The sequence below is a fragment of the Leptosomus discolor genome, chromosome 11, assembly GCF_034619465.1.
Source record: "Leptosomus discolor isolate bLepDis1 chromosome 11, bLepDis1.hap2, whole genome shotgun sequence".
NCBI classification, from domain to species: domain Eukaryota; kingdom Metazoa; phylum Chordata; class Aves; order Leptosomiformes; family Leptosomidae; genus Leptosomus; species Leptosomus discolor.
The window spans coordinates 14,482,814-14,509,067 of NC_141401.1; the positions used below are offsets into that span (position 1 = coordinate 14,482,814).

General features: G+C 39.6%; 1 protein-coding gene across 1 annotated transcript in view; it reads left to right on the top strand.

Moving 5' to 3' along the window:
• TMEM266 (transmembrane protein 266) overlaps nt 1–26,254 on the top strand; it is a 59,255-nt gene that overhangs the window by 10,186 nt on the left and 22,815 nt on the right. The window contains exons 3-7 of the mRNA XM_086471782.1: nt 5,282–5,436; nt 9,085–9,158; nt 18,825–18,881; nt 20,619–20,757; nt 22,282–22,397. Coding sequence (XP_086327908.1) covers nt 5,282–5,436; nt 9,085–9,158; nt 18,825–18,881; nt 20,619–20,757; nt 22,282–22,397 — 541 coding nt within the window. The remainder of the gene's footprint in view (nt 1–5,281; nt 5,437–9,084; nt 9,159–18,824; nt 18,882–20,618; nt 20,758–22,281; nt 22,398–26,254) is intronic.

Here is a 26,254-nt window from a genome sequence, read left to right on the forward strand (position 1 = left end):
TCTGTTTTACAAAAAGCATGGGCTTTAATTAAATTATGAGTGGATGCCATTGCTGTGTATAAATGAATCATGAACAAAATGCCAGCAAGAGAAAAGAACTAATCAAGCTAAAGAACAATATTGGCACAAGAGCAGATATGTATAAACTGGCCATGTGTGAATTTAGGCAGAAAACTAGGGGCACTTGAGCAACAGTTTTGCAGGAGTTCTCCAAGAAATGTCATGGGTTTGTGAATTGGTTGAAGGAAAGAAGTCAGAGAGTTGTGGTCAATGGGACAGAGTCTAGTTGGAGGCCTGTATCTAGTGGAGTCCCTCAGGGGTCAGTACTGGGACCAGTACTATTCAATATATTCATCAATGGCCTGGATGAGGGAACAGAGTGCACTTTCAGCAAGTTTGCTGATGGCGCAAAACTGGGAGGAGTGGCTGACGCACCAGAAGGCTGTGCTGCCATTCAGAGAGACCTGGACAGGCCCAGAAGAGCTGGGCGGGGAGAAATTTAATAAAATACAGCAAGGGCAAGTGTAGAGTCTTGCATCTGGGAAAGAACAACCCCACGGACCAGTATAGGTTGGGGACTGTGCTGTTAGAGAGTAGCATAGGGGAAAGGGACCTGGGGGTCCTGGTGGACAGCAGATGACCATGAGCCAGCCATGGGCCCTGGTGCCAAGAAGGCCAATGGCATCCTGGGGTGTATTAGAAGGGGTGTGGTCGGTAGGTTGAGAGAGGTTCTCCTCCCCCTCTACTCTGCCCTGGTGAGACTGCATCTGGAACAGTGTGTCCAGTTCTGGGCCCCTCAGTTCAAGAAGGACAGGGAACTGCTGGAAAGAGTCCAGCACAGAGCCACAGAGATGATGAAGGGGGTGGAACATCTCCCTTATGATGAAAGGCTGAGGGAGCTGGGTCTCTTTAGCTTAGAGAAGAGGAGACTGAGGGGTGACCTCATCAATGTTTATAAATATGTAAAGGGCAAGTGTCAGGAGGATGGAGCCGGGCTCTTCTTGGTGATGGCAAATGATGGGACAAGGGGCAATGGGTGCAAGCTGGAGCACAGGAGGTTCCATATTAACATAAGGAAAAACTTTTTCAGTATGAGGGTGACAGAGCCCTGGAACAGGCTGCCCAGAGAGGTTGTGGAGTCTCCTTCTCTGGAGACATTCAAAACCTGCCTGGACGCGTTCCTGTGACCTGCTCTAGGTGGTCCTGCTCTGGCAGGGGGGTTGGACTGGGTGATCTTTCGAGGTCCCTTCCAACCCCTGACATTCTGTGATTCTGTGAAAAAGGATGAGGGTGCTCTCAATAGTTAAATTCTGTAGTTATAGTAAGCTTGTAGAAGTCCAGGAAAGGGGTGCAGAGCTCTGTCTGTTCCTTGGAGTGGCTCAAGGCCTCCAGCTGCTACCTGTAGCCTGCTGAGAGGCTCTGCTGTCTGTTTTGTCCCAGCCAGATTTTGTATTGTTACTTAGCCTTTCTGTGTTCCTGTCACTTCCTGACCATGGCCTTCTACTCCAGGTAGTGATTTGGATCTCATCCACCCTTCTGTTTTCTGATTATAGCCATCTTGTGAGATGCAAACACTTGCTGTTTAGCCAAAAGGAAAAAAAAAAAAAAGCTAGGGTTAGGTATAATGCAGATTTTGGGATATTTGTTTGCAAGACCAGAAAATAGAAACAGTGACAGCTGTTAACAGCTTGAACAAATTGTTTGTAGTGGTTCCTTACCAAATAAATGTTAAACCTTTCCCAGTTTTGCCTTATGTTCTTTTTTTCCAAGCTGTTTATTAATAAAACTAGCAAGAATGATGACAGATTGGTTTTCTACAAAGCCATGTGTGAAAGTATTTTTAAAAAGAATTACGCCTGGTAAGATTCCACTAAATATATTTTAATGTCTTGTAACAAAACTCTAAAGGCCTATATCACCATCAACCAAGAAATTCCTGTGCTGGTACATTTATTTAATTCATCCAGGCATTGTGAGAAAGGTAAATAATATTCCTGTTGTAGAGGTGAAGTAACTGAGGTACCTAAAGAACCTATTTGAAGTCACACAGTAAAGTTGTCCTAAGTCATACTTTACTTATGTCCATATAGTGCACAGCATCCACAGACAACACAAGACACCAAAAGAAGTTGTATTTGTTCTTTGACCAAAATAGGGCACTTTTTGTCAGGAGTGAAGTAAAAAGGTCTTTACTGGTATATTGTTAGTGTGTAATCTCTTCATAAATTTGAGCTGTGTAAGTTAACTTTTTTTTTTGAAAGATCTGTGTAGCTGAGTTTCTAATCTGAGCTTTAGAATTAAGTGTAGCTTTGCAGTATTGCAGGGGAAATGGCCAGGATTTGGAAGGTAAGTTTAAATTCACGTTGATTCTGGTAGGGATTTGTTTTTCTCAAATTCCAAATTTATTGTCTGTTGGATGGATGAGCATCAGCAGGGAGAGATACTACTCTACTAAGGCAGGTTGAGAGTTGGAGGAGATGAGATTTGTGTATTAGGAGTCAGTGTGGTTAGCATGTCAACAGGTTTATCTAAAATATATTTCTAGTTGGATTATAGTTTCTTTTTTTATTTATGTCCTTCCTTTACAAAAGGTAAAAAGTAAACAAACAAACAAAAAACAAAACAAACCCAAAAAAACCCAAACAAACCAACCCCACAATCAAAACAAACAAAGAAAAACATGAAACAAACCACCAGCCCAAGGCAAGATCAGGACTCTACTACACAGTACAGTGTAGAAGAAGCAGGGAATGAGCTAGCTAAGCGGCATCCGGGAAAGAAACCATCCAGTGCTCCTTTTAGAGTGCAGTGTGATTGTTAATGACATTGGATTCAAAGGACTTGAAGGAGGAGTGGGAAGAGGTCTGCTAGGCAGTGATGTGAAGATGATAATCGCTGTCTGTTGACAAGTGTTGAACAAATGTGCCTTGATGTAATAAATTAAGATACGAAACTAGAGGTGGTTTTCAGTGCTTAAATTTCAAACAATTTTGCATCTTTGAAATCAATTTATATATTATGAGTGATATATAGATGTAAACATGCAGATGATCTGCACTTGGCCTCTTAAGTTGGTGCTTTTCGAATCATAAACTGATAGTTTCATTCAGAAGCTTTTTGGAATCAGTGGAATTGTTAGTACCGCACAGACAAAATAACTCCACATTCTTTAGCATTCTGTAGGTAATTATTAGCTTGAATAATGATTATCGTGGCTATATGTAATGTGTGCTGAGTATCACAGTTGATATATTCTTACTGGTACCTCTGGTATATGAAAATCACGGCTATGCAGAGCTTTTAAAGGCGTGTACTTAGGCCCTCTAGTGATCATTCTGAGAATAGGAAAGAGGAAAAACTACCCTGCAATATTGAAATGCTAGCAAAATGGGTCTCTGGAAAAGGGAGGATAAAAGTAGGAAGACAGCAGAACTGTTCTATTTAAACAGGGCCATTCTCTAGCATTATTTTTAGAAAGATCTGAAAAAACACCAAAAAACCCCCCTGAAATAACAGTTGCAGTAAAGGCAACTTATCCTGTTTTGAGAGGATGTAAAATAAAATCCATTAAAAGATCAAGTTTGCAAAAAGGCCCTATCCCAATGCCTTTTTTCCTTATGTTTTAAAAATACCTATTTAAAATCTAGTGCATTCTGTATTGAGGCTAGAACCATAACAACATTAAACCAAGGGCAAGTTCCTGGTAGAAACACTTGTCAAATCTTCTCTGAAGTTTTAAGAGTCAGTTGAGGAGATCTTTTATGGTCAGGTAATCAGGCAATCTGAGTACAGTTATTTAGTTGGTATGCTTAATTCTGAGAAGCTGCTCGAAAGAGTGAGTCTCTGGGCACTGCTTAGCATCACTTTCTGCCTTATTTTTGAGTGTGAGTATGTCAGGGAATGTTTTGTGATGTTTTTTTCAAGTGTTTGATTATGAGTTACTGAGTCTGGAGCTGTTTATTTGGAATTGATCAGTATCATCATATCTTCTTGTATACCATTGATTTCTGTGTATTGATATTTTAGTTCAGGCAGTGCAGTTACTGCACCACAGTTCTGTGTGCTTGCAGCTTCTTAAACCCTTGTTAACAAATCATGTCAGCTCTTTATCAGCTAATGTGTATTTAGAGTGCCTTGAAAACAAGAAGTGTCAGGCCAGCATTGGAACTTTCAGAGGTGGAACAGTACGAGAACATTACAAAACAATGATGAGAAATGATACAATACTGTATCAAAGTGAAACTACGGGGGGATTTTAGGAGAAAAAAGTATCAAGATGGGCTTTATGCTTCTGAAGTCCATGCTACTGTTATTACTATTACAAATATTTTCAAAAGAAAAAAAGGATTTTTTTAACAATCCACTTGAGAATGTGTATTTGCATTAGCACAATACTTGTGCAACACTTACTGATTTGTCAGCTTCCAGAGTTCTGGTCCTCGTTAGCCACCTCACAGCTCGCTTCATCTTGCCTAAACATTCTTTTTCCCCCAAAAGAAGGTGACTTCATCTAAACTAAGTTTGGGAACAGTCCCAGAAGTGTGCCCCAAACTCTGGGAAAGTCCTTTTTCGCTTGATCCACAAACAGTTTAGTAAGAAGTTAGGCAAACAGACAAGCTAGACAGCCTTGGCCAGTGGCTTGACACTTTGCCAGGCTGTGTATATTTGCTAGTATAGGTGTAGCAGTGGAGTCACTGAGCTTATCCTTTGGTGTTTTCCAGATTCCTATTGCTGTTTTCCATGATGTCATGGACTGACTTTTGCAAAACAAATTTGGTAGCTCTTGTCTGATTTGTCTCATACTAGAACAGGGGTAAAGGTGAACAACCATAAAATTCAATAGCAGATGAAGTCTTAAAAAACATCATTAGCCTTCTAACTTAATAGCAGAGTCCTGATATGGCTTGATACTCACAGATAAGTGGATGCAGCGGGTATGTCAAAATAAAAACACATGAAATTAGTAAGACAGGAAGAAAGCAGAATAATGTATATGATAATTAGGATTACGTTACTCAGTGCATTGGAAGGCACTTGAACACTGGTGCGCTCCAGAGGGTTGGAGACACATACAAGATCCCCAGGGCAAATTTTTTTGTGAAGTGTTTTTCTTGGTAAAGAAACCAATAAAAGTAGATTTTGCAGTCTTTGTACACTATTGCTGAGTGTATCCGTAACAGCAGAACGTCTAATTTTGAGTTCACTGCTCTTTAGCTCTCTTTCCTTTTTCACTGCTTCTTCTTTTCTTTTCTTGTTTTCCCTCTTAATTTTATTTCCTTAGATCTAACTGGCTAAAACCGTGCTGTGGGAGGCGAGCAGCTGTGTGGCAGGTATTTTTGCTCAGTGCGAGTCTCAACAGTTTCCTGGTAGCCTGTGTAGTATTGGTGGTGATTCTTCTGACTCTGGAACTCCTAATAGATATAAAGCTTCTCCAGTGTGAGTAGGAGGATTTTTTTTTTTTTTTAATTTTGATGAAATAAAGGCTTAACTTGCTGGGAGGTTTTTAAGGGGGGAGAATGGTGGGGGTTTCTTTTCTTAACATTTAAATGATTAGTAGGCTAGGTAAGAAATGTGGGTTTTGTGGAACCCTGGTATAGTGAAGTCAGTCTCTTCCTTATTTTGCTGACCAAATTCAGTATAGGACAAATTTTCAAAGGATACGAGAAGTGTCCATGCAGAGATCCGCACACATTGTCATTAGTACTTGGAAAGGTCTGTCCTTTACAGACACAGTCTGTGTACACAGAAGAAAGATCATTTGTACATCATTGATCTCTGATACTTTTCATATGCATGTGGATAGACAGAAGTGATGAACTTGCTAGGGTATTTGGTACTATATTATTAATTGACTTCTGCTGAGGTGGGTAGGAATTGAAATTGGGTTTTCTATGTTGCAATGGATTGAAATGATACAGACTTGCATTCTACTTTGCTGATTCACTGGGAGTCAAATACTAGCTTAAATGGAATTTTCTTTATCTGAATTCACTCTATGCAGGTTCCACAATGGGAATTTTAATGTTGTTTTGCTTCCTAATTAATCTTTTTTTCCTACTGCTCTTTTCCTCTCTTCTCTCCCCTTTTTTTTTCTCTTGCTTTTATGGTACAAAGCTGACATGACCACAAATACCAACTACATTTTTTTTCCCTATGCTAAATGTTGAAGACCATCCTCTAGCATCTCCATATGATCTCAGATATGTTGAAATGGTAGTAATGGGGTTCAGACCATCCCATAAATGCAAGAATACATAGTATGAAAGAGTCATGGTCTGGTATCTTCTATGGCAACTTTAAACTGAGCAAACAAACTCTTTATTCTGTTGAAGTCCCCTTGCTTTTGTGATTTGTCTATTGATATTAGTGGAGCTAGATTTCATGTAAAGAAACTCTCCTGGTTATATGTTTTGAGGAGATGTGAAAGTGAGAGAAAGGAGGAGGAGGTAGGGTAGACTGAGGTTGGCTGTACTCCGCATTTTATACTGAACCATCTTCTTCATGTCTAAAAAGCATCTGGATTTGCGTTCACTTCTTCCCCATAGCACCAGACAAGCAAAATGTGAAATAAAGCAAATTTGGCTTTTAGCTACAATTTTAGGGAAAAAATAAAGGTTACAAGTTCAACAAATGTGAAATTCTGTCCAGGTAAAAATAGAAGCTGAATAGCTTAGGTGCTTTGCCTTAAACTGAATCCCAGTGATGTGTCTGAACCACCATAGAGCAGAGATGAGTGCCTCTTGGAGAAGAACCACCTTCCGTTTTTGTAGCTTTTCACTGCATTTTTGTAAAGGAATGTTTCGGAAGAGGCAAATGTACAGATTCAGTGTATGGACTAGTGATTCAGCTCTTGTGCAAAAGAGTCTTGCTTGGAAGACTTTGTCAAATTTACTGTTTTACTGGCAATTTAATTGCGCACTGTCTGGCAGCGCATCCAGCACTCTGCTACAGTTAGTGCAGCATCAGAAATTGATTTTCTTTCTAAATTCCTGGTTGCTATGTCTTTTTTGTCCACTAAGGGGCAGCTGAAGTCTTTTATGTCAATTGACAACTATTTGAAAAATAGCTTACAAATGTTTTCCATTTATTATTCTTTATGCCACCCTATAAAGACGGTGTCTTGGGAAAGTTAAATATATTATGTTTTGCCCATTTGTTTCATCTTTAAGTAGTTCCTCTGCTGCACCACAGCAAACTTTCTGTCATCAAGCCCCAGATGAGCCTCAGCTGTGAGAGTTCCAGTGGCAGACTGTACTGACAGTTTTCTTTGTATCCTGATTTCTTCCTACATCACTTCCCTCCCCACTTTAACCAGTTTTAATTTTAAAATAAGGTGCTTTATTTAGTCCATGCTGTATATGTTCTTGGGACTTTGTTAGTTCTGCCCCAGTCTTGCATCTCAATGCACACAGTCATCGATTGCCTTAAACTTTGCTGTTACACAGAAATTCTTTGAAACTGCAAGACTGCGCAGACTGTTTTAATCTGTCTGCTTTATGGATGGTAGACTCACAAATACCCTGAAGTAGAGAGGGAACTTTTTCTCTTCGCTCTCTTATTCCAAACTTGGGAGCATGTGACCTTCAGAGAAGGAGTTGCCAGCAGTTCAAATACTGGACCCTTTCAGTTTTCTGCTTTGTTTTGTCAGCAATGAAGGGAACTTTGATCACAGAATTCCAGTTGAACTTACTTATGAAGGAATCCTTCATATTTCAAAAGATTCATTTAAGCCTGTAAAGACGATCCATATCATAGAGCTGCTTATGTAGTCTTGCAGCAAACTCGTTTGAGTTTATTTCGTTTTATTACAAACAAAATAAGTTGACTCAAATGAAAGCCTGATTTAATGCCAATAAGCATCTGTGCAAGGCTTTAGTACTCTGTAAAATCATATTTTTGATGAATTCAGATAAGTTTTCCTGAGTGTTCCTGACAGTCAGTTCCTGAAAGGACTTTTGTTCAAAGTCATTCTACTTTGAAAGTCGAATAACTACCTCGATAATCTGCACACATAAAGAGTAACTATATGGGAAGTTAGTGTGTAGAATCCAGAATTTCATAAATTACCATTTTAACTTACCCTTTACAGACTTCTTTTCATGGAGCAGTTTGAAATGAAGTGAACATAAGTGAATTTAATGGTCACTGTCTTTCTGAAAAAGGGTGCTTACAAAGGAAACTGTATGTCTTAACCAATTACTTAAACTGGAATTTTATTTCATTTCACTTTCCTGAGTGTTCTCATAGAAACTTGCTTAAAGACAAAGCTGTCCATATGACAGCCACGTTTTCTGAAATAGACTGTACAAAAGTAGTCACGTTCTGTTTGTTGTACAAATTAGAACTGCTGATATTTCACAAACTCCTTAAAGTTAATATATTAAGATTTGATCTTATTAACAGTTAACAATGACATTGGTTCTTTCTGTTGCTTCTCTCACTATGGTTTTCCTAGAGTCAAACTTGACTCTGAGAGGAATGGGATCCTGAGCTGGTCATGGCTGTTCATGCTGCATCCAGAGAGCTGTACGAAAGTCTACCTACCGATGTTATTTAGATGATAGAAATGTATTTTGAAGCCAAATTTGAGCACTAGTTTTTAAGCACCCATTCCAGACAATTATTGATCTCCTGAGCTGAATTGTCAAAGACTAAGTACAAAGAATAGTGTGGGGATAATAGAGCATTTGGTCTCCTTACAGAATTCTAACTCTGGATTTTTAGGTGTAGAAGATTTAGTCACACATCTTGTACTAAAGCAATGCATGGAGTGAGAGCATGGAGCAGTGACAGAGCATCAAAGGCCTAAAACATGTATGTCATTGCCTACCAGCAGTCTTATCTGTAAAAGCTCCAATGAACAGCTGCTGTGGCTGCTACCATGCTGGCCTGAATTAGGGTGAGCAGCTGACAGGGATGGAGTTTCATATCCCATTACATCCCACCCTCTTTCTGGTACTTCCATTACAAAATTTAAGAAAGCAAGGTTTAACCATATCTAAGTTGTAGCAGTAGTGGTTATATTAAATGTTAAGTTGCATTCTGCTACTATAATGATGCTTCATTGTGTTGTGTTAATTGCAGTTTCAAGTGCTTCACAGTTTGCAGGAATAATTCACTGGATCAGCCTAGTCATCCTGTCTGTTTTCTTTTCAGAGGTATGTATAATCAAAGTCTTTCACCACATACAGAGCTGCAAAGTATTTTTATGCTGTCACTGGAATTAGCAAGAGTTTAGCAGTAATTTGACTGTGAATAAATGTAGCACAGTGTACTTTAAGGAAAATAAAAAAAATAACAGTTGCTGGTCCTGCTCAGCAAACTAAAAAATCTTGTTTAGATTAGCACTGTTTGTCAGTTGCCTAGAATTGGCAAGGAAAAGCAGAAGATACTGTCTTACAAATTATAATTGGAAAACTACAAAAGAAGTAATCGTCTCTGAATCACTACAGGCACAAGACAGGACTAGTTTCATCCACTTGTTCTCACAGAAATCTTATCAGTGTCACTGGGTATAAGATATAGGAATAAGATATATTCTTTAAGAATAAGATCCACAGGGGTTTTTTACAAAAAGATCTGTTTTAAGAATGGGATTATCTCCTCTCACAATTTAGTGTAGGTAGTTTAGATGTTCTAGGTTGCTGCATATAGACACAGTAAGAGGATGAATCAAATGGTGAATTTCTTTGCAAAAACTTGTATGAATGTATGCATTGGAAAAGGCTGTAGTCGTGATATAACAAGTGACCAAACTGGGATAATCTGTTACAGTTTATTCCAAAAAGAAGTAGTTGGTATGGAGACATTTAGACTACTCCTGAAATATCCCAAATTTTTTTAAGGCTATTTTTTCAGATCCTAATGTGTTACTTGTCACCCAAAAACTGCCTATTTTATGTTTAAGTTGGAAGACAGCTTGGACTTAAATAGTTAAAACTATTTTTTTCTAGCTCTGTAGGAGCAAATATCATCGAAACAGATGTTAGTCTTTACTCTGTGGTAAATTTAGGTAAAGGTTATAAAAAAAAAATCAAAAACCAAGGAGCTGTGATATCTGCAAATGATTTGATAGATCATTTGTGTTGAATTCATGCTCACTGTATTATACCACTGCTTATTTCCATGGTTCTCTTAATGGAATTTGTTTATTTACATATATCACTTTGTATTTCTACTCATAACTGGGATTTTCTAGCTGGTGTTGCCAGACTGTCAGTGGGTACTTTCTGAAAGGACTCCTTGATAACAGGCAAGGGTGTCAAGACTGCTTTGCATCCTAGCTTTCTGGTGCTGCAGTTACACAAGTAGATATCATTACTATCCCTGTCCTTTGATGCTCATTGTGGGTTGTAGGATACATGTAAACTGAAAAAATCTCTATAAACAATTTAAAAATTTTGCTGAGTGTTTCCTTTGTGAATTGCACATCCTAATTCTCAAAGACTCAAGTGTGCTAGGTGGAGTCCATTCCCTGTAAAGAAATACTTCCCCTCTCCCCCAGAATCGTTCTTCAGTGGGGATTATCATCCTGCAGCTCCCTGTAATCCTGAGTTTCCCAGCTGGGTCAGCTTGTACCTCTGCTACTAGCAGTGTGGCTGCACCATGCACGCTCACCTGATTTTCATTGCTATCTAGAGCTTGTTTTACAAAACTTCTCCTGTGGTCCTCTATTTCCTTTTGCTGGGTTGTAGTCTCAAGTTCTGTTTTCATTCAGTTGTACCACCAACCACTCTTCTCAAGCCCTGATACAGTGCCTTGCTCCTGTATCCCTTCCATACTTCCATACATATGCTGACAGTTGTTGGTTGGTTGCGGCAGTGCAGACAGATCCTCAAGGCCTGTATGCATCTGTCTCAAGGAAGAAATTAGTTGTTTCTGTTCTACTGAAGCAGAGTACCCACATAAGTGGATGAACTGGTTCAGAACTGTTTTGCAGGAAAACAATAACATTAATAATTCACAGAGCCAAAGCTGGTTGCCTGACTCTCCATCCTCATTTTGGATCTGTGTTGGCTTCTGTCTGTATTAGGTATTTGGAACTACTGTCCTTTGTCTACTTGCTGTTCTCATTTTTTATAAACCTCTTACTACTCACTGTATTATCTTGTTTCCGTCTTCCAAAGTATCCTCCTTCACATATTTGATTATGGTTTGAATTTACACTGAAGAAAAATAAAGCCCCAAGGCAGCTGTGTAAGGTGCACAGAGGAGGGTAGATTTTTGGATATTGGTTCATTTGGCAGCTCAGTCTTGACTGGGTTAAAGCAACACAGGTGTCTCCACAGAGCAACTGGATGTGCTTCAAAGACCACAGGCTTGGAAGAGAAATATGGTGTACCTTTACTGGTTTTGCTGGGGTTGGCCTTGTTCCAGGTTGGTTTAATGAGCAACAGCAGATGAAATGTGTCTCTTCAGAGGAAAAATAGAGGATTTAATTTTTTCTCATCTGAATCAAAAACTTTGCTTTTTTGAGAGGTTATGAAATACTGCAAAAATTGCAGGTCACTTTTTTTCCATGCGTCTTAATTTTCTTTACTCTTTCGGTGCCTTTGGGGGATTGTTTTTGCCCTGTGATTCCCAATACCATGAGTCAGCTGTCTTTGGAATTATTTGTTGAGAAGATCGTGTGTTATAATGAGATTTTGCAGTCTGTGACTATTCATGCCAGGATGATTTTCCAGAGATGAGCAGGTTTCATTAGTTTGCTTGGATATAACAGGCAACTGCTGAGGATTGATTAGTCCTTCAGTCAATGCCTTTTTCCTCAAAGCAAGGATTCAGGGTTTCTGGTGTTGTTTTCATAGCAAGTACCATGTCCTAAGTTCAGATGTTTATTGTTTATTCTGTAGTTTGGTTCCCATTAGTTGTAAGTGTGGACACACAATTCTTCAGAAAGGCCTCAACTCAGATTTAGAGAACAAATAGTACAAATTGTAAAAGACTTGTTAAAAACCAGAAAACTTTCAGCAGAAAATCTGAATGTTTTGGAAAAATACACTGATTAAAAGCTGGTGCTGTAAAGGTATTGCAAGTAATTACACTGCTATCATGTTGAAGTTAAACAGGCACCGGCTTTCTGCTTGGTTAAAATGAAGGAGACAAACATGCCAGCAGCTGGCAAATGCCAGTAGAACAGCTGCCAACAAAATTAAGCAGCTACTCTCACAGCATCTTCCTGTTCTCTCTATGCTTGTGTTATAGCCACAAGCCTTACAGGAATTTATTGCACTCTGTTAATTTTGTATTCTGTGTCACTGTCTGTGACTTTCCAACATTAAAATATCTTTATTCAAGTCAAGTGCACATCAGCTCTTTTTGCTTTTTTCCAAGTATTTGAACAGGATTTACTAGTGGTGATGATTGTGTATGTTTGTCTCTGTTTACATACATCACTATGATTTGTCTGTGCACCCAATGTTACCCAGACGTTAAGATAGAAGAGAAAGACGCTGGGGGGGAAACCCCAGTACCAACAGCAAGGCAAGGCTGGGGTTATACCCTGTCAAGAGGGCACATTCAGCCTTGGTAATAGTTGGCTGAGAAAAGGATGATGGGAAATGTCACAGTGTTTTGGTAAGTGGATTGGAGTCTGCTTGTATTTTAATAGTCTTATCACATTGCCACAGGTAATTGATTCTGTAGCTGTTGTTCAGTTCTGCTTTTCCACTAAGGTTGAGGAGACTGTTTGTGTGTAAGAATGAGTTCTTTGATATTAGTTGTTTGCTCTGTATGTGCTTCAGTCAGCCAAGCACTCAGGGATTCTGCTAGCTTTCAGCACTTGAGTGAGAGTAACAAGTCTTCTGGTGTGCTTAGTTAGGCAATTATGGAATTGTGACTTTTCCTGCATCTCTGTACAAGAAACAGGTTCTCAAATTGAGCAGAGTAAATCTGGGGTCGTAGCTGATAAACAATTTTTCATCAGCTGTAGCTCACAAGTGCATTTTTAGATTTTCACCTTTAGGAGAAAAAAAAACCCAAGATTTTCCTCATGCTGTATGTTAAAAGGAAGTGTTCATAGTAGTCTGACATTTTACTCCTTGTTAATAGAAATCCTTGGAAGGAATAAAACCTCCGAAGGAAGACTCTACTATCAGAGTTCTGTTAAAAAGGAAAAACATCCCAAATGACAGAAGTAAGAGAAAAATATCTTTCCCATATAGGTTTTTCATTACAAATTCATACTTTTATATTAGAGAAATCAGTTATGTTACTTTTGTTACATTTTTGTAACAGGAATGAACGTTTTTGTAGGCAGGAAGATGATAATCTTCTATTAATTCCATAATTTTTCCATAAGATGTGGGTTCTCTTCTGGATGTTTACTTTCATTGCATGTACACACAACTTCTCTCACAGTACGTAAATGCACTGCATTGCTGGCTGTGTATGTTTTGATTTTTTTTAGGGGGTTGGTTAGAAGGGATATAGGAACAAAGATATGGATTTTATATACTAGTATAATTTATAAAGGTAAATTTAAACTCTCTTCTTTGCTAGTGTGTAAAAAAAACTTTAAATATTTAAAATACTGTGAAATTTCTTCTAACCACTTTTCTTGTATCACAAAAAAGTAGTTACTGGGGAAAGTGGTTTTGAAGAGGTCTAGGAATTTAGGTGGACACCTTCCTGAAATGCCAGTCTGCCCATTTAATTTCCAAGAATATAGCTGATTTATATGGTGTGCTCTCTCAGTGCTTCATCTGTGCTTTCAGCTCTTGATAGTGACAATCCAGCACCTTCTACATGGTGCATTTCAAAGGTAGAATCGGTGCTAGTGTAATCATGCCCAGAGGAACCATCTGATGCAGGGCTGCTTATGACCAGTTCTCTGTCAGATCTGCATTTACCTTACGGTAGTATACTGCAGCTCTAGTAAGCCATTTCCGTTCCTGAAAAGCCCTTTCAAATCTATCCAGTTGTCAGTTTAAAATTCATGGTTGTTCTCCATGTTCTGAGAACAAATACTATGGGAGAATGTAAGAACGAATAGAACTACAGTGTTTATGCAAAGGTGCATCTGGATATTATATGATATCATAATAGTACTAGTGGTAGTCGATGAAAAGGAATACGCGGCATTCATGTCTATTAATGTCACCAAGCTTTTGCAGTTAATTATTTCTGTATGACCACATGTGGTAATAGAGCCACAGCAGTCAGAGTCCAGTACACGGGGAGTGTTTTGTCCTGGGTAATATGTGAGGTGAGGTCAGTAGTTACACGTTTCAGAGCCTTGATTGAAGAGAAACCCCGTGAGGGGGATGCCTATACACTGGAAATAGAAGGATGTCTCGATTTAAAGATGCCAACGTGTTCCTCCATGCTCTGGTGGCCTGGGGATAGTGTGCACTAGAACAGCTTATGCAGTATCTCAGGACAGGCACACCAGAAGATGGCAAAAGATGAGTCTTTTAAGTAGATGAGCGAAGGCCTCTGTGTAGTGACCCAAACCAGAGAGGTTATAAATTACAGATTGGGTACAAGGTGTTCTTTCTGGGAAAGATGTCAAGAAATATTTGGTCTTATGAGATATATCCAATAGGCAGAAGCTTAATCTTCAGAGTTTATGTACAAGCCAGAGGTAAAGACCCTCTCTGATAGATTAGTTTTATGGTAGTGGAAAGAAGGAAGGGATCTTCTAAAGACACCCTTTCCACAGTGCTCCATCCTGTCTGTCTCTTGTACAATCACTACCCCATCTCAAAATGCAGAGTTGTTTTTGTTTGCTGTTAGCTAAACCTGGTAGGCCAGCTTCACCTTCTGTGCTGCCTCTTTTTGATTTCTTTACACTACATATGAATTGGGCACAGTGAGTCACCAAGTAGTAAATTGTATATTAACTGTGCAAGCAGAAAAATATTTAAAATTACCTAAAGTATATTGCAGTCAGCTGACTAATGCAGCTAGCTCATGCAGATTGTGGGAATTCACACAGCTGGCTCAGTAAAGGACTTGGCCAGGTTTCCCTACAAAATTAGAGAAAACCTATGGTGTCACACAGTTCTTCGTAAACTTGGCTGCAGACAGTTAATGTGCAAACAACTGTGTGTCACCAAGGGACACTGTCAACTTTGAAATTACATTTCTGTCTGAAAAATGGTTTAAAGTTTTACTTCTATCTGGGTTTACTCCAACTTAAAGAAGTTAACAAAAGTGTTCAGTCATTTACCTTTTATTAGTGCACTGGACAGACTTTTATGTAATAATTTAGCTTTTCTCAGAAAACAAAAGAATGTATTTCTCATATAACTAAAAAAAAATATGTTAAGAACCTTCTAATTAAAAGATTTCCAGTCAAGAAATGTTAAAGCGTTCATTTTCAAGTACAAAAAACCCAAGCTGGCAGTGGCCTTTAACAGAAAAGCACTGATATTTTTTTTTCAAATGTGTGTCCAAAAATGCAGAATGCCTGTAGTGTAATGCAAAACTGTGTGTGTGTGAATTTGCTACAGTGCTGAAAAATACCTGCACATCAATAGGAAACAGCAGTGCTGCTCCATTTTCTTTCCCTATTTCTCGTAGATTCTTGTGTCTACAAATGGTAGAGTTGTGACTAACACTTATGTTTTGTCTGTGATGAATGTTACAGTTCTAAGTCTCTTTTAATTCATATGCATTTTTCAGTTTGGTCCGTGTACAGTGTGTAGGAAGCTTCCTGGATTATTAATTTTTGTGTCTGTTTTTTTCAGATTCTGCCGCAGATTCTCATTTTTAAGTTCTGTACAGAGAAAGTACACAACCAAATTCAATATGTATTTGCTTGAAAAGTATTTTTGATTGCTTAGGAAAAATATTGTTGTTTATAAGTAACACCGGTGCTTTCAGTTTAGTCCAAGTATTTATTACATTGAACAGTCAGGGAGATTTGCCTAGTGAACTCCAAATTCACTTTCTTCAGACTCCTCTGGATAAGAGTTATGGCAGCAGCAGTGGATGTGATCTTGTGCTTTGTACAGACAGAGGGAGAGTAAAGAAAGGTAATCATAGTTTGAAGTTGCCAGTAGTGAAGTCTGGCCAGTGGGCAGTAAGCCTATGGTACCTGTGTCTCCAGATGCACACAGTCTACACCTCACTCAGGGTACTTTCTTGGGGCGCCCCATTCCTGCAGGGCACCAAGGAAAATCTGCCTTACCTGGCTTTTGTCACTTCAGTGGTGATGTGGGCTTTTTTGTTAAGAGTGACAATGCTGGTGCATGGCTTTAAGATCTTCCATACAGAACGAATGTTTTTAAAGCTTACCCTGTAATTGTGCCCAGTTTGATCTGAAGAGTGTGTCTCAAAGGGGGAGCTGGGTTCATTCTGCCCTCACACTCTACCTTCCTACAGTGTGTCTGCTCTAGCTGAGAGCAAAGATGCTCATCACCAAGGCGTTTTTTATGAGGAGGAGACTTGTCTTTCAGAGGTAGCACCAACAACCATTACTGCATTAAATGTCTGCCAAGTAGACTTCCAGTCATTGCTGACTTGTGCTGATTCACACCAGCAGGCTGAAAATGAAAACGTTTGTGCTAGCTTCCAGCCCTTGGAACTGCTCAGACCCATTAATATGACAGTAGCATAGTCTGATTTAAACACTGCAGTGACAAATTAAAGGAAGGAAAATCCTTTATGTTCCCAGCCCCATGTTAAATCATATTTAGGGTTGTGAGACAGTATTTCTATTTTCTTTGTGCAGATATTCCTTACTATTTCAGTGAAAATAGCTTTGTGCACACCTGTCCAAGAGAAGAAAGATTTTCACCATCAGTCACTGTAAAAGTGTTAAGCATTCAGCTGTCTAGTTAGTTGCTCATTGGCCTAGCGCTTTGTAAATGCTGCCCGAAGCACAGAAGAAAATGAGCCAGATTTCTCTGTGCTGTCAACAGCGTTGCTGTAAGGAAGGGCAGCATCCCAGGCTTTAAAGAAGGCACTGCTTTTTCTCGTACGTTTCCCGATGGCTGCTTACTGTGGTGGACCCCAGGTTAACTGACATAGCTGAACTTAGGGGCTCATGAGTAACTTGTAATTAAGCATTTTGTGCAGTTTCCCAGTGGGGAGCAAGGGAGGTGCTTACAGAGGAGCTGGGATGCTTTTGTCTGAAAGTATTCTGCTCAGAGCCCAAGTTGAGGCTGTAGGAGTGCCTTGGTTGTACAGCAGCATGCGTGCTTACACCTTGCGCTTACATCACATCACATCATGCTGGCAAATTTGGAATCATTAAGGGATTTGAGGAGCTGCTGATGTGCATCTCTTCTTCCACATACTGACCTCGAGCATATAGGTTAATAAGGAGATTGCTGTGAGCCTTATTCCTATGCTGCATTTGTAAAATGCTTTGGAAGTATAATGTTCTTTTTTAGGAGTACAGACTAGCAGCATGAGCAGTTCTTTATGTCTACGAGAGTCTTACAATTTTTTGTAGAAGACAGACGGCACTGCATTTTTCTCTTCTGGCTAGTGACTCCTTTTCTCGGCTAGACTTGCCCAATGCTTCACATATGCCATTTATGAGTAAGTGTTGACTGGTTCACTTTCCTGGTCACTCGTGTGAGGCTGGGCTCTGAAAGCACCATCTCACAGCAGTGTCTCCCTCTGCAAAACAGGATTAAGTGCTGTTATCCAGGTTTGGAGTGCCAAGACAGAGCTCAGCACACTCATCCCAGGCCAAGTGTGGCAATTGGGCTCATGGCGCTTGGCAAAACCATGCGTAGGAGCAGTACTGAAAAATCTAGTGGTATTCTACCATTAGTTAGTGCTGGTATGTTTGACATTAAATTCAGTGTTGGTTGGGATTTAATGTATTTGTAATGAAGAAGAGATAAATGTATTCATGACAGTCACTTCCTTTTTCTGCACGGTTCTTGCCATGGTCAGCTCTCAAACATAGGCCTGCTGAGCTCTGTGTCATTAGTCCTGTTCTGTAGTGGAGAAAGTAGCATTTAGATCTTCTTTGAGGCACACAGCTGCAGTTAGACTCTTCATGTCTGTAGTGTCTGTCAAAACCTGACCCTGATGTTGCTATTGGCAGAAAACATCCTGACCAGTCATGCTTTTATGTGAATTCAATTTCAATCATTAGCTGACTGATTGATTTTTTAAATTATTTTTTTTTGTGTATTCTGAAAGCTGAGTTAAAAATTAGGAAACGTGCCATTGGATTTTGTAATGGGAATTCACCATTGGTTCATTCTGTGTTCTTTCTTTATTCCTCTTTTCTAGTTACAGATGCTACTTATAGTTGTTTTGCTTCATAGAGGAGGATCACAGAGATGTTTTTCTCCCTAATCCTATTACTTTCTGTGATTTTATAGTAAGACAACAGTCCTGCACTCCAGAGGGGGGGAAATAAGAGCCTTCGCTCTTCAGATTGGTGAAATGTCAGTATCTTTAAGCATCAAGAGGGGGCAGTGCCTCTTTTCTTAGAAATCAGTAAGCACTAGCATATCAAAGACGGTAAGAAAAGAGAATCTTCCCCCATTCCTACTGGAGGGGGTCCCACAGTGGATCTTATATAGGCTTGGGTCAGCAAGGTGCGGTGGGGAGGGTTGGTAATCTAAATCTCACAAGTCTAAAACTGAAATTTTAGGAGGACAGAAAGACTGATGAACTTGGAACTTGTTTATGGAAGTTTCACTGAGTGTATATAGTGGTTGGAAAGCAATATCTACTTTTATAATACACAAATGTCACTATTTCTAGATCTTCGTTATTATTCAGAAGAAATGTTTAATGCTTAAATAAGACAAAAAATGATCCCTTGAATAGACAAAGGACTAAATGCTTTTCTGAAATTACAATAACATTAATAATCTGGTTTTTTTCCCACTAATCTTTTTTACTAGACTGTTTTGAGGATCGTGGTCCTTGGCATATGGGATTACATTGAAAACAAAATAGAGGTAAGCGTTCTTACTCTTCTTACTGTTTTCCAGGCAGACACAGTAAGAGTATTAAGATTTGCTTTGGATGGCTTTGTTATAGACCTGATGCAATACAGTATCTTTTAACTCAGATGAATATGCACATTCTTCTCAATACGCATGTTACATAGCTGTATGATGCAGTCCCTTTTTCTGTGAGAGACTCAGAAAAGTGCAATATTTGGAAATATCTTAAGGCAGGGATTGTGACATTTTTGCCGTGTCCATTTATTTTGTTTAGAGCTGTGCTAGTCTGTTAACTATTGATACTGCTACCCTGAGATAATGAGCAATAGGAATAAAAATTGTCATGTGACTTGTATAACCACATTCCCGTAATCAAGTTCAAATTAGAACTCATTGAAAAATTGAGTGTAGTTTTCTGATAGAAAATACTGGTTTATTGTGAAAGTATTTTTAATTAAATTGCATTAGGATAAACAGACATTTGTACCTCAAATTAAAAATGAGGTAGAAGGTGCATACTGTTGCAGAGGCAGATAAGGAAATGCATGTGTTAAGTAACACAATGCTGATCTGAGTAGAAATCTGGAGTCCAGGAAAATTAAAAGCGCTCTCTTGGTACTGTCTTGGTTACTGCCTGTAACAATGCACAGGGTGCACCGGAAGGAAATCTGGGTTTTCTTGAAGCTTAAGTGAGTCTAGAGGCTTGCACATTTTTGTAATAATGTTGTAAATCTTTTAATTTGCTTTGCTAAAAAGCTGAAGTGAAACTTAAATTATTGATTCAGAGATTCTTAGTGAGGCTAAATGCAGCAGTTTCTGGTCATTCAGAATGGAGTGACAGTGTTTGCTGCCCATCAAATGGTGGTAGTAAGAAGTGTTTCTTTTCAATACACTGAATTGTTATGCACGATTCTGAATGTGTAGTGCTTATAAAATCTGTCTTGCCTCCTTATGCAAACCATTAATCAGTGGCCTTTGGCAGCTGGGAAGGGTCTCAGTAGGAATGAGAACATGGTATTCTGTTCTGCTGTGCTAGGCGAGTGTAGGATAGACACAATGCTATTGTCAGTTTGCCCTGAAATTTATTTACTCGTGCATTTCTGTTTAATACTCTACACAGTTACCTTTCCTGATCTAATCCCAGTGCAACCAGTGTCAAACAGATCTTTCTGGACAGTCCTAGTTGTCAAAATCCCTGAAAACCCAGCTGCCCAATAAAGGCAAGAGCAGGGAGTCTTTCTGTCTTGATGCACAGCTGTTCCGACACATGTTATGTAGTCAGGATGTGGCCAAGAGCCACCAAGTCTCCTTGCTCCATCTTTTTCTACTTGTCTTCTTGATCTCTTCATTTAGACAGTAAGATCTATGGGCAGGGACTTTATCCTTTTTTGGGATGACATTATGCCAAGTAACACGTAATAAATACTACTACTAATAAAACTCTTTGGCTGTAATAGCATTTAGGCTATCACTTCTGCTTGGGGATTTTGGCCAGTATTTCCAAATACCTCTCTCTGTCCCTGCCCTCCAACCACGGTTTATCTCACCTCATAAAATGCACTAAGAATTCTGTTGTGCTGCCTAAAAAGGATGCAACCTTTCTGTGGCTTGGCCACCTCTCATACCCCTTTCAAATATGTACCATAATTGCATTTCTTTTGGGCAATGTGGAAACCCTTCAAGACCCCAGGCAGGAATGGCAGGGTTATGATCTTTAGGAAGGATTTGAAAAAACTGATTTCTCTCTAGGTGTTTGATGGTGCTGTCATAATCTTGTCCTTGGCACCAATGGTGGCCTCAACGGTGGCTAATGGCCCCAGCAGCCCATGGGATGCTATCAGCCTTATTATCACACTACGAATATGGAGAGTGAAGAGGATCATTGATGGTGAGTGGTGATTCAGTTTGTGACTCCAAGAAATAGCTGACAGGCTGGGGAAAAGAGATTTTTAAAAATACAGAAAGGTTGCTTGCAACTGTTTCTATCGTTCTCCTTCATCTTACATTTTAAAAGCACTGAACAGAAGTGAGTTATGACTCCTATGGGGAGAGTAGGCCTCAAGTTCGTGGCTGTATCTCCTGTTGTCTAGGAGCCTTTATAATTTATTGGTTGGGTTTTCTGTTGGGCACCTTCACATCCCCTATCCTGTAATGGCCCTGACCTGCTTCCTGTCTCTTGCCACCAGATGTCATTCCTGATTCTGCAAAATAATTGCTTCCAATCTGCTTTTCTGATACTTGCTGCATCCTCCCAGTTTCCGTACAGCTAGCTCTGTCTTGGGGCTTTCTTTTCCAAGTTCTTGTCTGTAATACGATTTTTGTGTCCAGTTCCAGGAGCATTTTCTTACCATGAGGGTTCCATGCTGAAGGCGCTCTCTACAATGCTGGTGTGCTGTGCAGCAGAATAACGAAGCACGTATTGGTATTGTGTTGCACAGACCTCTGTGGGGAAGCACCAGGGGAGAAAAGAAAGCCCCAGCAGGTGAAGGCTGCAGAGAACAGAACTGGTGACTGTGCCTGGAAGCAAGGACTTTAGCATGGGCTACTTTGGGTTCAGCAGTTTCAGGCATTTCAGGTTACAGGGAGAAGAGGTGGAAAAGGAATAAATGAAGGGTCACTTCACTCATGTGTGAAAGATCAAAGTCGAGTTGTTATTTTGGGTTTAGGTGCCCAGGAAACTCTGTATTCTGAGTTGAGGAAAGGTCGTAGCCCTCTGACTGAAGTGTACAAGAAAAGTTCAAGATCACGTGTAGCTTCAGAAAACATTAAGAATCGCAATATGCAATGAACAGCTTTGCTGATTAGTCCAAGTTTGACATAGTTATGACAGGAGCAAAATTTCCAGAGGCATTCAGAAGACCTATTGAAAACTGGGCTGTGGCTTGAAAAGCAATAGAAGATAAAAACCTTTTTGTTTTCTAAAATATCCTTCTTAGTCTGCTGTTTCCATTAAGGACTTATTTCTTACCACAAGGTCTAGGAAGTAAATGCTGAGGGCTCTGGAATAGTTCTTTTCCTAAGGGAGCCATGCTGTTCAGGTTTAGGGGGGATGGGCCTAACCCTAAGCAGAAGATCCTGCTGCCCAGCAATTCAGGAGATCTGTGTTAAACACTGGAAAATATCTATATTAGTGTAGCAGAAGCTAGGAGGAGGAGGCAGGATGCATTTCAGCTCACCCAGGCAAACAGAGGTCTGACAAACAAGATCTAGACCCTGCTGATGACATGCAGTTCATGTTAGAAATCCTTCCCCAGAAGAAATACTTCAGTGCTATTTCAATAAAAAATACTCTAGTTCTTTAGATGCAAGTGAAAGGGGTGACATTCTTTGGCCTGTAAATGTATGAAAGGTTTTCCCTCTGAAAAAAAAAATCACAGCTGGGTTACTTTAAGTGCTTATTTGTGTTTTCCAGCCTATGTCCTTCCAGTGAAAGTGGAGATGGAGATGATGATTCAGCAGTATGAGAAGGCAAAGGTTATTCAAGATGAGCAGCTGGAAAGACTAACCCAGATCTGCCAAGAACAAGGGGTAAAGCTCAGTTGTCTTTATTTACGCATAGCTTGTCGTGGCAAATCAAATGGTTCATGTACTTTGCTGCAAGCTAAAGTTTGAGAAGTATCACTAGGACTTCTGTTGTAAAGGTGACAGGTCTCAGTGTTAAGGAAGTATTAGCTGCAGCCAGGATATTGTCAGCACGCTATTTGTTAAACAGCAGTTGTCTCCTGCTGCTGTGCTTGTGAGGAAAACAAATGTGAGGAATAGAAAAAGAATGCTTCCAGTATGTAATTTATTGAATGAGTGCAGATAGCTTGACATAATACTGAGAACGTGTAAAAGTCATTGCCATTGTTGGAGACTGCAGCTACGTTAAGGCTGTATTCCTAGGAAAAGTGTATGCGGTTGAAAGCTAATAAATGTCCCTGCTTTAAATGCAGAAGGCAGCTTGCCTGTAGGTCAGTCAGAGGCTCTTCTGGCAGACTCAAAATGTTGCAATAGAAGCTTCTAGTTCCTGGAAGCAAATCAAGATTTAGGATTCTTCCCAGGCTTCCAAATGTTCAGTGATTCAGTCTTGAGGTAAGGAAAGGTGAAGTTTAAAATATCTCAGATGAATGTATTTACATGAAAAAGGTGTAAAACCACTGTTTGGGCAGTGAGCCAGGAGTTTTTGCAGTTTCTCATGCAAATGAGTTCTTGAATAACCTACTTTAAAGTGGAAACCAGGGATGCATGTTGAGGCGCAGGCTAAGCAAGCATTCAGGTGATCAGGACAACAGAATGATCCCCCCAAGTGACTTCTTGTTTCAGTTGTAATGGTAACTATGATGTGTCCAAATGAATCCTGGAGATTTCTAGCTTCAACTCCCATTCCCCACTTGTTGTAAGTGCTTTTCAAATACAAAATGAGGAGACCTGTAAGTCTGAATGGCTCAATCAGTTGAAAAGGTGAAGGGCCTGAGCAGACAGGAGACACAGCTTGTCCCAGAACAGACAAACTGACCAAAAGGTGCGTCATCTGAAGCAGAGATTTAGGTGCCCATCTTTTACCAAGGAACCTAAAATCCTTGTGAAGCCATCAGTATTTGGGTCCCCAAATGGCTTTTTAGATTTAGTTCCAGGTCTCCTGGATCTCAGTATAGGATTCTGCAGTGAACTTGTGGTGTTGTTAGTATGCCTTGTCTGTGCAATGAAATTGGAAGACCTATTGACAGTGTGTCATTTCATAACACTTTTTGAGTCACCCAAAACCATAACAAATGGTTTGTTAACCGTAACAAATTTCTAAATCTTAGGCTTCAGTTTTGCCTAACACTAGTTACTTCCAACTATGTAAGTATCTTCAATGGCAAATGTCTTCCTGACAACTTTGCACAATGATATTAAGTGATTCATGGTTCTGTCATGGTTGCAAAATGAGCAGGGAAATGATATGTGCCCCATTTTACAGGGGGATTATCCTCTGACCAAACACACTAGGCAAATCAGCCATTTCTTGAGTCCCATTGAAGTTCTTGACAATCGTAAATGTGAAAACATTAATTTTTAAGAGATGTATTATGCAGCCAGATAACATTCTCAATCTCTAAACAGTTTTTGGAGTTGTTATTTCATAGTCTTTGAGTAAAGGTGTGCTTGTTATCCCAAGTGGGGTTCAGGAGCAACTTTTGCCGCTCTCCATTCTGATCCATGTACTCCTTATCTGTATGCCTGGCTTGCAAAATGTCTGAACATGGTAGCCCTAATCTGAGCTCTGATGGTTAAAGTATAGCTATACATCAAGCACAAAGAAATACCGCATTGGTAGATGAGTAAATCTGTGAAAACAAAGCAGGTTCTTGCCTAGCTTTCAAGTGTCATCAGCTATGGAAAAATATGGACTATAGGAAAAAGCCAGCATAGTAATCCCTCTTAGTTTACTATCCTGATTTCCTGCCAAACAAATGTCTCAACTGTATAAGGTGAGGTAAATGTACTAATTTGCTACAGTTAGCAACCTAAGACATTGACACAAGTAGTGCATCATTCCTTTGTAAATTGTTAGCTTCATAATTCAGTCAAGAACAAGTTGTCAGCATTATAATATTCCCATTAACATTGTGTACAGTATCTGGTGGGAAAAACTTCTCCTAATGGCATTTAAAGTCTAAAATTTTGCCAGGTTTTTGCTTTTTCATTTGGTCATCTTCTGTGACCTTTTTAAAGGATTGCTTGTTTGTGGAGTTTAAGCGTGCATGTCTGTGGTTTTGAGTGAAGGTTTCCCTACAGTTGTCTGGCTGTTCTCACATCTGGAGTGCTGGCAGGGAGGGATTCCAGTTTGCCTTGTCTGAGCGGTGCCTCTGGCACAGGCAGAAGGGGCAGCTGGGAGCTGCCCATAGGGGCTGACCTGTTCCCTCAAGATACATGCTGGGGCACACCCGTGCCAGCCCAACTAGGAAAGGTGGGCAAGCTGCCGTGGTTGCCTGCATCCCAGTAATGGATGTAGATACCGATTCACTGTGAGGCTGCATCTTTGTGACCACGCTGATGATTTGCATTTATTTAATAATTATAGTCAGGGCTGAAAACATTCCTGTTAGAAGGATTTCCCCCCATTTTCTTTTCTGAGATCCTGTGTTCAGTTTCTTACTGCTTTGCCACTTGTCAGGCAATTGAGATTGAAGTTCTCAAGGTCTGGCATCTTCTGCAGATGAAAGTTTGAGGTAAAATAGTCGTTATTTCTGAAGAGGAACTGGGGAAAAAATCATCCTGTTTTGTTTGGGATTTAAAACAAAAATAATTGGTGATCAGTTCTCTGAGAAGTCCTGTGCCCTCCTATTTTGAAGCTGGTACTTAACGCTTGACAGGCAAAAATGGAGTTCTGCTTTAAAAAAATGAAAGCAGGAGAAGTGCAATCTCCCTTCATCTTACCTTCTGAATTCTGTTTCTTATGTTAGTTGTATATTTTTTTGGCCAGTGATAGGGTATCAAAACTATAAAGTACACTTCCATTCCTGAATGACACTGGAGACGTACTTCTGCATATGTGAAAACGCTTTCCAGATGTTGATTTTTGGCTAGTCTTACATCTGAAAACCAGAATATATTTTATAAACTATAGTTGCATGGACCACTGCTTTGTTCTCTAGTACCCCACTGAATCTGTTTGAATGCTTTGCTGTTTTATTTATTCTTTATTGTCCAAAAAAGAAGTCATTAAAATGGAATGGAGCATGAGGGCAGTCAAGGCAGAAAATGCTGAAAGGGCTGAGATGGCTGTACAGGACTTCACGAAACATGAGAAATGTTAATGGTCACAATAACAGGGGTTTCTAAAAATGGGTAAAGGTAAAAAAGGTCTCACTGTAGTTACTATCAAAAATATGAACAGACTATATTGCTGACGGTACTGTTTTATCAGAATAAATTCACTTAAATTGCAAAACAAAGTCCCAAATATTCATTAACAATACATATTCCAGTTAGGGAAGATTGCCTTTTTTCCTCTGGAGCACCTGTAAAGGAATTTCCATTTCTGATAATCAAACTACTTACCTGATCTTTTCTGCTTAACTTTCGTAAGAGTCATTCTGCTGAGTACAGTCCAGCCAAGACTATGTATTCAGCCTTATCACAACAGTTCTTTTTCTGTCAGCTTCTATAGAATTGGGTTTTTCATCTTTCTCAAAGCTGCAACAACTATGTAAGCTATAATTTCTTTTTTATCTTGGAATATAATTTGTGCAACAGCTGCTAGTTTAATGACAGGGCTATTTAGCTCTGGTAAAATTACCTATCGGAGAAATAACTTATGTTATCCTTTTGCAATAATTTTAATTTATTTCTAACTACCAGTCATTTTCTTGGTGAATGGAAGGCAGCCAAGGTCATCCTGTGTTTCATTCTGCCCG